This window comes from Crotalus tigris, unplaced genomic scaffold (assembly GCF_016545835.1).
Source record: "Crotalus tigris isolate CLP2741 ecotype Arizona unplaced genomic scaffold, ASM1654583v1 scf7180000018974.730210, whole genome shotgun sequence".
Classification (NCBI taxonomy): Eukaryota; Metazoa; Chordata; class Lepidosauria; order Squamata; family Viperidae; genus Crotalus; species Crotalus tigris.
In genome coordinates this window covers 641158-655479 of record NW_024097305.1, presented here as the reverse complement: position 1 = coordinate 655479, position 14322 = coordinate 641158, and the positions used below count along the sequence as shown (strand labels likewise).

General features: G+C 40.5%; 1 protein-coding gene across 1 annotated transcript in view; it reads left to right on the top strand.

Annotated features, from left to right (window-relative positions):
- Positions 1-257: 257 nt before the first annotated feature.
- The window catches only part of REXO1 (RNA exonuclease 1 homolog), a 54504-nt gene continuing 40439 nt past the window's right edge, over positions 258-14322 (top strand). The window contains exon 1 of the mRNA XM_039358031.1: positions 258-900. Within this exon, the coding sequence (XP_039213965.1) occupies positions 723-900 (178 nt within the window). The 5' untranslated portion in view covers positions 258-722. The remainder of the gene's footprint in view (positions 901-14322) is intronic.

Below are 14322 nucleotides of genomic sequence, written 5' to 3'. Positions count from 1 at the left end.
ATGCAGATACAAAGCGTTTCTCAACGATGGCAATTTTAAGGAATGTGAAACTTTTAACTGCCAGAATTCCACAGCCAGCATGCATGCATACTGCTCTAAGGATGCAACGATGGAAATCTCAAGTTCAGATTTGCCAGTTTTATTATTTGAGCCTTTTGATTGTAGGGAAAAGCTCTAAATCTTCATTTCTTACTTTATTTTAAAATCTGTATATCAATGAATTTCTTTTCATAAACTACAGTCATTTTTGAACAGGCACCTTCATAGCCACCTTAAAGCAAGCCAGCTGTGTTGCCATGCAAAGCCCGGAAGGGACCTGCCCTATTTTATCCAATGGCGAACGCGCATTCCTTATGTTGTCCTTAACTAAGATGGCTGCGAAATTTTCAGCGTCTCTATCCCGTGCTGCACACCTTTGACCTCTGCCTTAAAGTTATAGCCGACGTCTTTGCGGAACATGCGCCCTTGGGACCCAGCTTCTTTTCCTTTAAGTAAGATGGCAACCTTGTTCCTTACTTCCTACGACGTCTTGCCCTTAGTGGAGGCGGTAGAGCTGGCTTCTTTCGTCGCCCTGATTCTGCGCATGCGCCATTAACTTTGGAACGATACTTTCTTGCCCAAAAGGAAGATGGCCGCAGCCTGAAGCTGCGAAAAATCAGCTGAGGGGAAGCGACGGTTGGGGTATTCCGCGACCTGCTTTTTTCTCCTCATGCACCGCCGGGATGCTCTGCTCGAGCGGCTTCTTCCGCGGCATCGAATGTCCCTACGGGCAGGCCTGCGGGAGGCCTTACTGCCATTTCAGACACCCGCCCGGGGCCCAACACACCTCCGATGGCCCTATACCGCCTCGACGCCTTTTGGCCCTGTCTGCTCCCGACAGACGCCCCGCCACACTCGGAGGTACTCGGACAGCATGGTGACCTTTCCTCCAACTGCGGTCTGAGGAAAAAGCCCTCTCGCTATGTTCCGTGGCGCTGTTGAACTCGGGCTGGAGACGAAAAGCATCGGCGTCCCTGTGTCTCGTCGGGTAAAGGCGGGGACGTGACTGGCTTTTCTTAGGTTAAAGAAATCCCCTGCAACACCCCCCCCCGGCGGCTTTATAACCCACCCTGTCTCGTGGGATGAGGTGTGGTCGGGGAGGGGATCATTCAGGCGAGGCTTCTTCCTCGCCCTGATCTGGGGAAGGAGAACTAACCTTGTAAGTGTGAGGGAATTTCCCAAGAGTGTTTGGGATGGGAGGAAAGCAAAGGAGAGCTTCCCTTTTCCCGGAGCAGAATCGCTCATACCCCAATGGGGTAGGCAGGAGCAGCCATTTACATGCGTGCAGCAGCTCTCCTGAACGGGGTGGGCAGAATGAAGCCTCCCGGGGCAATTACTCCTATTCCCTGACTCCCATATCGCATCTGCGTAAGAAAAAATAATGTGTATGTTCGTAAGTTATTGTAACTAATTAAAGAGGTTTTTTTTAAAAAAAAAACTTGTCCTGGAGAGAGAGAGAGTCCTGGAGAGAGGGAGGGAGGGAGAGAGAGAGAGAGAGAGAGAGAGAGAGAGAGAGTGAGTGTAGACACTTGCCTCCTACCATTCTATGCCTTCTCGATTCACAGTTGCTTTGTTTGTACGAGGCTCTTTCCTGGCAAGGCATAATTTGTGGGAATCGATGTCATGAAGTGTGGGCGTGGTCATGTGTACAGTTAGCTTTAGAAATGGCGTGGTAATTAAATGGAGCCTCTGCATTTAGAAAAGGTTTTGTCCCTGACTGTGTGCTGATAGGGATGGGCAGAGTAAAAGGGCCACTCTGCTTCCTGGCTTGCTTCAGGTTAGGTCAGTAAATATGCAAGATTTTGAAAACAAGTTGCCAACCTGCTTGCTAGGTAGTTGCCACGGAGCCTTACTTTTTCCAGTTGCTCCTGTGCTGTGCAAAAGAATAGAGAATAGAAAATAGAATAGAATATAATTTTATTGTCACTTTAAATGTACACTAATCAGCATACATTAAAATGAAATTGTGTTGCATTATGCATATATCCACATACACACACACATACACATATGGCACAGAGAAACATCACAGTCTAGTTCGAATGTATACATATACATTCAGTTTCCAAGAAGGTGAATTAATAAGACACCACTGCACTTTTTGGTTTAGTTTAAGCGGTTTTTAAAATTAAATTGGTGGGGAAAGGAACCTGGTAGGTAATGTTTATGGTCAGGGAAAAGTGTATATCATGCTTGTTCCTCCGAGCTATACAGATGTAACCTGGCTATAAGGTTCTTCCTGCTTTAAGATTATACAGGTAATCCTCAATTTATGACCACAATTGAGCCCAAAGTTTTTATTGCTAAGCAAGTGAGTTGTGTCCCATTTTACAACCTTTTTGCCAGAAGTGTTAAGCGAATCACTTCAGTTAAGTGAATCTTGTGGTTGTTAAGTGAATCTGGCTTTGCATATCAGAAACCAGCTGGAAAGGTTACAAATGGTAATCACATAACCTCAGGACAATGCAATTGTCATCAATACATGCCAGTTGCCAAGAGCCTGAATTTTGACCATATGATCATGGGGATGCTGCAGTGGTCATGTGAAACCAGTCATAAGTCGCTTTTTTCAGTGCCATTGTAAATTCGAATTATCACTAAACAAATGGTTGTAAGTTGAGACTGCCTATATCAGTGATGGTGAACCTTTTAGAGCAGCGGTTCTCAACCTATGGGTCGTGACCCCATTTGGGGTCGATCGACCATTTTTCAGGGGTCGCCAAAGGCGGCGATCCGCCATTTTCTCCCCTCCGGGGGCGGCGCCGCGCATGCACGCCGCGCATGGGGGCGCCGCCGCGCATGCACACCACGCATGCGCATAACGTTTGTGTGACGGGGGTCGCCGTCACACAAACGTTGAGAACCGCTGTTTTAGAGACTACCCAAACTACAACCCAAAACCCACTTATGCATTGTCGAGTGCTGGGTAGGTGTGGCCCATTGGTGGTTGCAGTGGTAACGGCAGACTAGGTGGGACTAAAAAGTTCAATCATTCATTTCCAACTTTGCAAGATCTTTTTTTTCCCCGCGAGAAGTTAAAATTGACTGATTGAACCCTTTTTTTTTTTTTTTGCACACGGTGGTGGAAGCCTAAAGCGAAAAGGTTTTATAAAACCCAGCTGAAGGCCTAGGACTGGGGCAACGGCGCGCATGTCCACAGAGAGGGCTCTGAGTGCTGCCTCTGGCACCCGTGCCATAGGTTCGCCACCACTGACCTATATCATGTGTTTCTTTTTAATTTGACATGTGCATTTTGTAATTCTTCTGCATCATAATGATATATTTGGTGGTGTTGTACATTGCCATTAAGTACTTTATATCCTCAAAGATTTATATATATAAAAAGATGTTACATAAGAGGAGCAAGTTTTACTGGACAAGACTGAGACTAACAGAGGATTTAAAAATGACAGACTCCAGGAATGATATGGAAAAAGATGTACATTGGATATACCAATGAAACGGGCTGATGTCCTAAAAGGATACATAAATAACAAATCCAAAAAGCAATCTGGATGACTCTCCTATATTGGATTTAGAAAGAGACTTGTTCAAGTTTTAAAGAATTTTGTGAGAAGGGAGAAAGAAAAATGAAAAGAAATCAAGTTCTAGGACAGTGGTTGAGATGTGTTTAAATATTAGTAGCTCTGAGCTTGGCGATTTGGTTACAAACATTTTGTTTCCATTCAGGGGGACATCTTCAATGCGCTTTGAATTGTGCTCATCTGTCAGAGCACCGCCCTTCAAACACCTTTTTGTGTGATATAAATTGGTGTGGGTGTTATTTGTCCAGATGTTTCTGAGTGATGGTCTAGTTTTGGGCTGTTTGATTGGCTGGTTTTTGTTGATGGGCCATAGTCTTTGGTGTTTAAGCATTGTCCATGTGATGCAAATGGTGTTTGTTCATTTGGTTGCTTCTGAGTCATGGTCTGGTTTCGGGTAGTTTTGATGGCTGGCTGTCATTGTGGGGGGTTGTGATTTTTGTTGTTGTGTGGCGGGGTGCCTGTTTGTTTTAAATGCTGCCTTTGGGATTGCGGTTGGAGTAGTTCTTTCGTTCTCAGTGGTTGGTAGATTGGGTTGATGTCAATGTGCCTGTTTATTGACTTATTGGAGGAGGACAGTTCTAGGACAGTAATTGCAGGGATTATATATCAAGTTTGTTAGAAATAAAAGGAAGAATATAAAGTTGTTATATTTGATCAAGGTTAAAATAAATATTAATATTGGAGAGTTTAGTATAGTGCATACCAAACTGACATCAGGCTAGAAACAGTGGTGTTATGTGCTCCTGGCTACTTTCGTTCGTGACCAGAGGCAAGCTCGCCTGACCAATAACCAGCCAAGACACAGTGAAGGCCTTTTGTTTCGTTTATTGCAATAAGCGGGGAGAGAAGCTATCAAAGCTTGGTTCTCTTCAAAGTTTTAACCCAAAATATCTCCTTCTTTTATTCATCCCTATCACCGGCCGCTACAGCCCTCCTCTTTCCCCATTGGCTGAGGTAGTATGAGGTTACACTCTTTCCGTCCGCCTATACACATTTCCTGATAACATACTAAATCATATTCACATATACAATAAGAATAAGAAAAAATATTTTCTTATGGTTATTTTAAACTCAGTATATATTTATGTCCCCATTTTAAACAATAAGTTCTTTTCCTGTTCTCCATTCAACCTTCCTGGCTAGCCATTTCCTTAAAAACAACTATTTATCTATTTTATTACTTCCCTCTTCCTTTCTCAGACCCAGCTATTTTTGCCTATATGGTTATCTTACTTCCTTAATGTTATCTCTTTCTGACTCTCACCATCTGTATTTTTTTCTATTCAGTTAGTTTCCATTGTATTGTATTTTTAACTGACTGAAGATTTATCATATTGATGTATATTTATCAATCCCCCCTGTATTTCTGTATACTCTGATGAATCTTCATTTTTGGCTATATTAGATAACATAAATTGAATCTGTACATCTTCTCCAGAGATGTTTTTCGCTACTGACCCCAATGTTTTGGTGCAAAATGAAATACAGCAGGGTATACATTGGAGACAGACACAACACATAATACCTATCACAACTATAAACACTAGTCCTATAACTATTTGTTTTAATCATTCAAACTTGGGAAGCCAATTTGTTAACCAACTCCAATCACCCCACATATTTTCATACTTTTGTTCAGGAGCTTTGGCCACATTCCTGATTCCTTTTGCAATGTCCATCACTGCTTTATGATTGTCAGCTACCTTTAAATCCCACAAACAAATTTTTACCTTTATTTCCCAGGCTGTTCTGGTGTGTTGTCTTCAGTAATATTAGAAGTAGAATCCACCCTTCATGATTATTACACAGTATTTCACACCCAAAAATTGATCCACAATTACAACAATAACAATAACAATAATCACTAACTATTACAGAGGTAGCACATCTACCGCCTAATTCTTACAATGTACAATTCTACATTTTCAGTTTCTAATGGTATGACTTCGGACTTAATTATTCATTTTATTTGTAACAAACAACTTTTATTTTTCTGATGAGTCATCACCAACATCTTTGTTCTTCATCTGGGGTCACCTGAAATTCTAATAAAGATATTCAAAATAGATAGGGGTTCTGGTCCACTACCCATTCAAGTCCTTTTAAATGTGGCTTTCAGTCCTTGTCCTGGAATAACCGTCTACCCTCTTTCAGGTCCAGTCACCACCTTTGCTCATGTGTAGTGAGTCCAACCCTTCTCAGCCCTCCGGACAGCAGATATAACAAGGAACTTCCTTTCTTTGGTTATAGAAGTTCCTCCTTCCATTTACGATTCAGCACCCACTGTCCCAGCTGGATTTTATGGACTGGAAATTCCAAAGGAGTTGTTTGCGCCACCAAGCCTTCTGTCAAAGAGAAGACAGAGACCCCAGTACTTGTTCTACATTTAGCTATTTGTCTTCCTCCTTTGAGAGCCTTAACCCTTTATTAACCCTTTTACATATCAAACATCCTTCTGTAGCCCTTTGGGCTATCCCATAAATTCCAAGGGTAGCATAGAATTTCAAATACATTTCCACCTATGCTTTAATTTCCCCTCATATAGTTTTTGGATCACCATTCTTGCAGTACCTTGTGATAACCACAGAATCTCCTTAAGACCATTTTTGTTGTTTGGTAATTATAAATAATATATTCTAGATATTTTACCTCCTTTCATACCAATTGGGCTTTATTTGCTAAACACCCTCAATCCTTTCTTCTGCCAAAAAGTTGCTTTCCCATTTCTTTATAATTCCCACAATAAGATCTTACAAAATTGGGAAGCTACATAAAAATGTATTTGCTTCCACATCTTAAAAGGGGAGGAAAGAAAAGAAAGAAAAAAAATCATTTGTCCTGTATCAGATAGACTACACTTGTCCATGGAAGCTCTATCAAAAATTGTCACATTTTTCTTTCTCCTCCCCCTTTCACCCTGATTAGATACCATGTTACAAAAATATAACTCAATAAACTTATTGTAAATAACACATTCAGGATTCTAAAAGATAAAGCACATAGGCTCACCAATTAGCATTGGGCCAACATTTCTGGAATGCCTTTTTGTCTCAGGCAAATAACATTCAAATCACTCTTGTGACAGCACATCAAAGAACACTAGGATAGCTAAGAAGACAAAAGATTGTCTCCCCCTTCCCCCACTCACTAAACCAGACAGAGTAAAAATTTATACAAAACTTTTGCTTGAAACAGCCCTCAGGAGGAAAATTGCCATAACATTTACAAAAGTGGCTTGCCAATACCTCCTTCCTAGGGCTGAACAAAAATAAACCAGCCCCAAAACACTCAGCCAACCCTCATGGCTAAAGCAGGATTTGAACTCAAATCCAGCCTTGCAGCCTGTGGCTATAACCCTGAAACCAAATTGGTTTTCTATAAAGATTTCCCTCCCCCTCCTTGGCTCCAAGGAAAAGGAAAACAAATTGTGCACACACAGTATGCAGCAATTAATCATCTTTTCTGCAGTAGCAAGGAGTCCCAAAGACACATATTTATCAGATGTTAAATAAAACATCATAAGATTGTTCCTTTGACAAGAATACCCTCAAATGCGTTATTAAGGATAAATCCAAACTAAAATGCAAAGGAAAATCACTGAAGCATGCCACACATACAAAAACAGAATATCAGAGTTGGATAGGACATTAGAGGTCCTCTAGTCCAACCTCTTACTGAAACAGGAAACTCTATCCATTTCAGACCCTATCAATTTCTAACCTTCTCCCAAAAATCTCCAATAATGAAGCATCCACAATTTCTGGAGAAAATTATCCCATTGATTAATTATCCTTACAGTCAGGAAATTTTACCCAATTTCCATTCTTTAAAAACACACATACACACAAACAAACATGCAGACAGAAACTGCCTCCCCCCCTTTTTTCTTCTTCTTCTTTTTGCATCTCTTACTTCTCCAAGGCAGAAATTCTTGGGTTAAAAAAGTAACAAACTAAACATTTTTAAAAGGATTGCTCAAAAATTTCACCCCCCTTCAATAGCTCTTCCACCATGGGCTTTAAACCCATTCTTCCTTCCAATGTAATGTTATACTGTTTCTGATGTACAGCTTCTCCTGGTTGTTTAAGAGTTACTTTTAAGGGTTTAATTTGAACCCTTCCCCTATTCCCCTCCTTGGCCCAAACTGAGGGGTTCACTTTTCTTTGAGCCTCCTCACTTAAGGCCATAATGTTTACCATTATTTCCCTTTCATTTCCCATAATAACAATCCCCAATTTACCAATTAAATCCCTTCCAACCAAATTACAGCTCCCTTTAACCAATACAAAGTTCAGGTCCTTTTACTACTGTCTGGACCATAGCTGATTTAAATATTGTTGTTTCTACTACATGTCCATAATTCCCTGATCCTTAATCTTCCCTGTCCCAATTTGCATTCCTGGAGGTAAAAGTTCAGGGTAAATCTAGTGGTCCAGAATCCACCAAGTACACCCTTTCCTCCTCCAGGGATCCAACCTTTAAGGTTTATCAGGGGTTCCTAAAAAGCTGAACCAGAAAACAGATTAGTCCCCTGACACCCCTAATCCTCAAAATTCACCAAATTTGCTAGTTCTTCCCCCTCCTTCTTCTTAAGGTACCATACTCATTTTCTCAGTGTCCTTTCTCCTTACAAAAGGCACATTTATTTATTTAAGGGCTGGGGAAAATTTTTCTCCTAGAGATTTATATCCCCTGGTGCCAACTGGCTGTCCTCACCCCCAGCCTGCCTTACTGATTTCCTCTTCCCCATCCTCTTTGCTGGCCTGTTTGCAATAATTGAGCCATGATTTTTATCTTATCTTATGTTTATCTCTCTCCTCTTCTCACTTCGCATATACTTTCTAAGCCTCTTTTACCGCTAATAAATCTTCTATTGTTTTAGTTTTCCATCTGTCTAATTTCTGCATTTGTACCCTAATACCTTCCCATGCTTTCCATTGGTCCTAAAAAAAAATTCTAACCTGTTTTCCTACTTCAATAGAATCTTCTATTAGTTTGGGCAATTCTTTCCTAGATTGCCTGATTTCAAAAGCTGTTAGGGGGGACAATTCCCCCCCCCCCCTTGGAGAGAGGTTTTCTCCTCTCTTGTCACCTTCCAAACTATAGGAACCTCAAGAAATACATAGCTTTCTACTTAACTCTTTCACACAAAATAGCAGATCAGAGTTCTCGCCTTTCATCCTGGCCAGGCATAAAACTTCACACAGCTCCTTTCTTTCTCTCTCTCTCTCTTTCCCTCTCTTCCATCTGATTATTTCCATTCTTTTAACACCTTCCATTGTCCTTCTAATTACTAAGAAACTACCCTTCTTCACCCTTTCTTGCTTTTACACCAGACACAAAAAAATTCCAAATGCTTCACCCCAGGCAAAACAATCATTCTTATTTTCAAGGAGCTTTTCCAAAGCCAATGAGCTCCATCTCCCAAATTTTCCTTTTGGAATAAGATCTTGTTGTTTTGTTGTATATTACTGTTAGAGGGTCTCTCCCTCCCCTCCCCCAGGTCTTTAGAAATGAGTCAATATAAACACACAGACCATTAAACATAATTTCCAGACCTTTCCACTTTTACTCTTTTAGGGCACTTGTAGCTTGTTCTCCAGGCGGTGGGGAAATGCAAGGAGCGTTTCTGATAGACTTTAACCACTCCTATCCATTCCCCATTGCTCTAAGCTAAGCTGAGAAGCCCAATTTAATTTATTGGCTGGCCAAACGTGTACTTAGGCCAAATATATACTGTAATGTATCATCCTTCCTTTGTTCAAATGCCTTGTTTAAAGCATTGACTTAAAACACTTCAACATTCTCCCTAAGGGATTCCCATCTCCCTAAGGGGGTTCATTCCAGAATGTAAATACCTTTCCTCTTTTTCCTTATTGGCCGGCACACTGGCCGGGGAGGCGTCCCTCCTCTTCAAACTCTTATTGCCCATTAACACCTCTCTGATATACAGATACCCCTCTGGTATCTTACCTGTCAGGCTGAGTTGAAGTCCTTCCTTAGGTCGGCCGACTTTCCCTTAGGTTTTCACTGGGTCCTGGCTTTCATCTCGGGATCTCCAATTCCTCCTTGTTTGAGCAGGGGCAATCCGACCTTTAGGGCTGGGAAAAACTTACCCAGGTGCGCACTCCCCGTTCGAATATCCCCGGCTGCCAAAGATGGAACGGATGCAAATCCCGGAGGAGCCCCCAAGGCTGTTATGTGCTCCTGGCTACTTTCCTTCGTGACCAGAGGCAAGCTCGCCTGACCAATAACCAGCCAAGACACAGTGAAGGCCTTTTGTTTCGTTTATTGCAATAAGCGGGGAGAGAAGCTATCAAAGCTTGGTTCTCTCCAAAGTTTTAACCCAAAATATCTCCTTCTTTTATTCATCCCTATCACCGGCCGCGACAGCCCTCCTCCTTCCCCATTGGCTGAGGTAGTATGAGGTTACACTCTTTCCGTCCGCCTATACACATTTCCTGATAACATACTAAATCATATTCACATATACAATAAGAATAAGAAAAATTATTTTCTTATGGTTATTTTAAACTCAATATATTTATGTCCCCATTTTAAACAATAAGTTCTTTTCTTGTTCTCCATTCCTCTCTTCTTATCTTATTTGGCATGGTTTCCTGCTTTCCTATACTTTCTGGCTAGCCATTTCCTTAAAAACAACTATTTATCTATTTTATTACTTCCCTCTTCCTTTCTCAGACCCAGCTATTTTTACCTCTATGGTTTATCTTACTTCCTTAATGTTATCTCTTTCTGACTCTCACCATCTGTATTTTTTTCTATTCAGTTAGTTTCCATTGTATTGTATTTTTAACTGACTGAAGATTTATCATATTGATGTATATTTATCAGTGGGATCATGACTTCTAGGCCCAGCTTAGACCAAATGCCAGCTGGGTGACCTTGGGCAACTCATTTTCTCTCAGCCCTTGGAAGAAGGTAATGGCAAACTGTTTCTGAAAAACCTTGCAACAAAACTGCAGGGACTTATCCAGGTATTCTCCAGGAATCAATCCAATCGAACAGAAGAAAACAAAAGGTACATTTATTTGTGGTAACCCTTAATGGACTTTTGCTGGACAGGACTAAACAATGAGGTTTTAAGGATTTGTTTATAGATAAGAGATGATATATGAGAGGAAGAGATAATTTGTATTTTAAGAGAAGATGATAAGTTAGGTCTTCCTATCTTTTATGAGGCATAATCTTGCTAGCTAATGGCTGATGCAAACTTAAGGTTTATATACAGATTAGAAGTTGCTCATATATAGTACCATATATAATATGGTATCATATAATATGGTATCATAGAATAACGTGTTTGCACATCGGCATAATGCAATCAGAGACAACTTATGGATCAATATCAGTGCTTCTTAAAAACTAATTCTTTTTGGCTGCCATAACAAAGTCTGGTCTAAAACTGCTTTGGTAGAGATTTCTCTGAAATGATGATGATGATGATGATGATGATGATGATGGAAGGGACCTTGGAAGTCATCTAATCCAACCCCCTGCTCAGGCAGGAAATCCTATACCATTTCAGACAAATGGCTGTCCAGTCTCTTCTTAAAAACTTCCAGTGTTGGAGCATTCACTGCTTCTGGAGGCAGGTTGTTCCACTGGTTAATTGTTCTAACTGTCAGGAGGTTTCTCCTTAGTTCTAGGTTGCTTCTCTCCTTGATTAGTTTCCATCTGTTGCTTCTTGTCCTGCCTTCAGGCACTTTGGAGAATAGCTTGACTCCCTCTTCTTTGTGGCAACCCCTGAGATGTTGGAACACTGCTATCATGTCATCCCATGTCCTTCTTTTCATTAAACTAGACATACCCAATTCCAGCAACCATTCCTTATATGTTTTAGCCTCCAGTCCCCTAATTATCTTGTTGCTCTTCTCTGTACTCTTTCTAGAGTCTCAACATCTTTTTTACATCATGGTGACCAAAACTGGATGCAATATTCCAAGTGTGGCCTTACCAAGGCATTGTAAAGTGGTATTAATACTTCATGTGATTTTGATTCTATCCCTCTGTTAATGCAGCATAGCAATATGTTGGCTTTTTGGGCAGCTGCAGTACACTGCTGGCTCATATTTAAATGATTGTCCACTAGGACTCCAAGATCCCTCTCACAGTTATTATATTGAGCAAGGTACTAACTATACTATATCTGTACATTTGGTTTTTCTTCCCTAAATGTAAAACCTTACTTTTTTCACCATTGAATTTCATTTTGTTAGATAGCACCCAATGTTTAAGTCTGTCCAGATCCTTCTGTATCTTAAGCCTGTCTTCTGGAGTGTTGGCTATTCCTGTCAGCTTGGTATCGTCTGCAAATTTGATGAGTTCCCCATCTATCCCCTCGTCCAAATCGTTGATGAAGATGTTGAAGAGCACTGGGCCTAGAACAGAGCCCTGGGGCACCCCACTACACACTTCCCATTCCCATTCCCGATGCAGTTCCATTGAGGATCACATTCCATTGAGGATCACCCACATTTTTCTATCTTATCAAGTAGTAGGTTGTGATCTACTTTAACAAATGACTTACTGAAGTCCAAGTAAATTATATCCACAGCATTCCTCTGGTCCACTAATTTTTTTACTTGGTCAAAGAATGCAATAAGATTTGTCTGGCATGATCTGTTTTTGACAAACCCATGTTGGCTTTTAGTACTGACTTTGTTTGCCTCTAGGTGTTCGCTGATTCGTTGTTTGACTATCTTTTCCAGAATCTTCCTAGGTATTGAGGTCAGGCTGATAGGTCTGTAGTTTTCTGGATCTATTTTTTTTTTCTTTTTTGAAGATGGGAACTACATCAGATCTCTTCCAGTCCTCTGGTAGTTCCCCAGTGCTCCAAGATCTTCGAAAAATATAGTTCAGTGGTTCTGAGTTCACATCTGCCAGTTCCTTGAGAACCTTGGGGTGTAATCCATCTGGTCCTGGTGATTTGAACTCGTCTAGGGTGGATAGGTGCTCACTTACCATTTTTTTGGCTATCTTAACTTGTGTTTCTAATCTGTTTTTGATAGGTTAGATGTTTTTTCTCTTTGTGTAAAGACAGATGCAAAAAAACGGATTAAATAGTTCTGCTTTCTCCCTGTTGCTTTTCACCTTCTTGCTACTTTTTCCCACTTGTTTCCTTAACCTTTTTCTTTTTTTTTACATGTTGAAAGAAGCTTTTTTTTGTTATTTTTGACTTTGGTCGAAAGCCTTAGTTCATTTTGAGCCTTAGCTTTCCTTACTTCATCTTTGCAGACTCTGGCTATTTGCTGATATTCTGACTTAGTTATGTGCCCCTCTTTCCACTTTTTATACTTGTCCTTCAATTTATCAAAGAGTTCTTTATACAGCCATGCTAGTTTCTTTTGAGAGCTGTTATTTTTCCTCTTTGTTGGTGTTGTGCTAGATTGGGCTTTTATTATCTCACTTTTCAAAATTTCCCAAGCTTCTTGAGTTGTTTTCCCCTTGAGAATTCTCATTCATGGAATCCTTCCCAAGCTCTCTCTAAGTTTATTGAAATTAGCTCTCTTAATGTCCAAGACTCTTGTTTGACTGTGTTCTGTTGCTTGTGCTTCCCTAATGTTGAATTCCAATATTGCATGATCACTTTCTCCCAAGGTTCCTATGGCTTCAACACCTTCTATCATTTCATCTCTGTTAGTTAGAATTAGATCCAATATGGCTAATCCCCTAGTTCCCTTCTCTACTTTTTGGGAGACAAAGTTGTCTGCTAGGTTTGTCAGGAATTTGTTTGATCTTCCACTTGATGCAGAGTTTGTCTCCCGGTTGATGTCAGGGTAATTAAAATCCCCCATTACTATTGTGATGTGCTTCCTACATACCTTAGTTAGCTGACTAGCAAAAAGTTCATCTATTTCCTCTGTTTGGTTGGGCGACCTATAGTATACACCTATGGCAATGTCATTCCGCCCTCCCCTTTGATATTGACCCAAATGCATTCAAGACAGTTTTCATCATTGTTGTGCTCTATTTAGTAGAGATGTAGTTATTTCTTATATAGAGAGCAACTTTTGTTTTGTCTGTTTCTTTTAAATAATTTAAATCCCTCTAGCTGTGTGTTCCATTTGTAGATTTCATCCCAAGTTTCCGTAATGGCAACAATATTATGTCTGCCCCCATTTACTTGAATTTCTAGTTCACCCTGTTTACTGTTCATACTCTGTGCATTGGTGTATAGACATTTGAATCCTTTATGATTGACCCTGTGTTTACTTTTTACATAACATGTATGGTGCCTGAGTTCCCCTATTTTCTTACCACCTGTTTGGTTAGTGCACTTTGTGTGGCACTCGCTATTAAAAGCTTGATTTTGCTTGATAGCAGGGTTGATATTCTTGTCCACACAAACATCTATGTTACATGCACTGATAACCCTATAATTTTTAGATTGCCGGGGACAGGGATGTTCTGTATCAATTAACTCACTGTCCCCATTGTTTAGTTTAAATATTCCTCCAGAAAATCTGTGAATTTATTGCCAAGTAACTCAGTTCCTTTCTTTGATGGATGCAAACCATCTCTTTTGTACATTTTTTCATTGGACCAGCTATGGACATCGTGACTAATATAACCAAAGCCTTTCCCGTTACACCACTCCTTTAACCACCTATTGAATTCTGCTATATGCTGGCCTTTTCCATTTTGTTCCTTATATACTGGTAAAACCTCTGAAAAAGTAAACCTACAGCCTATCCTGCTAAGTTCCTTACCCAAG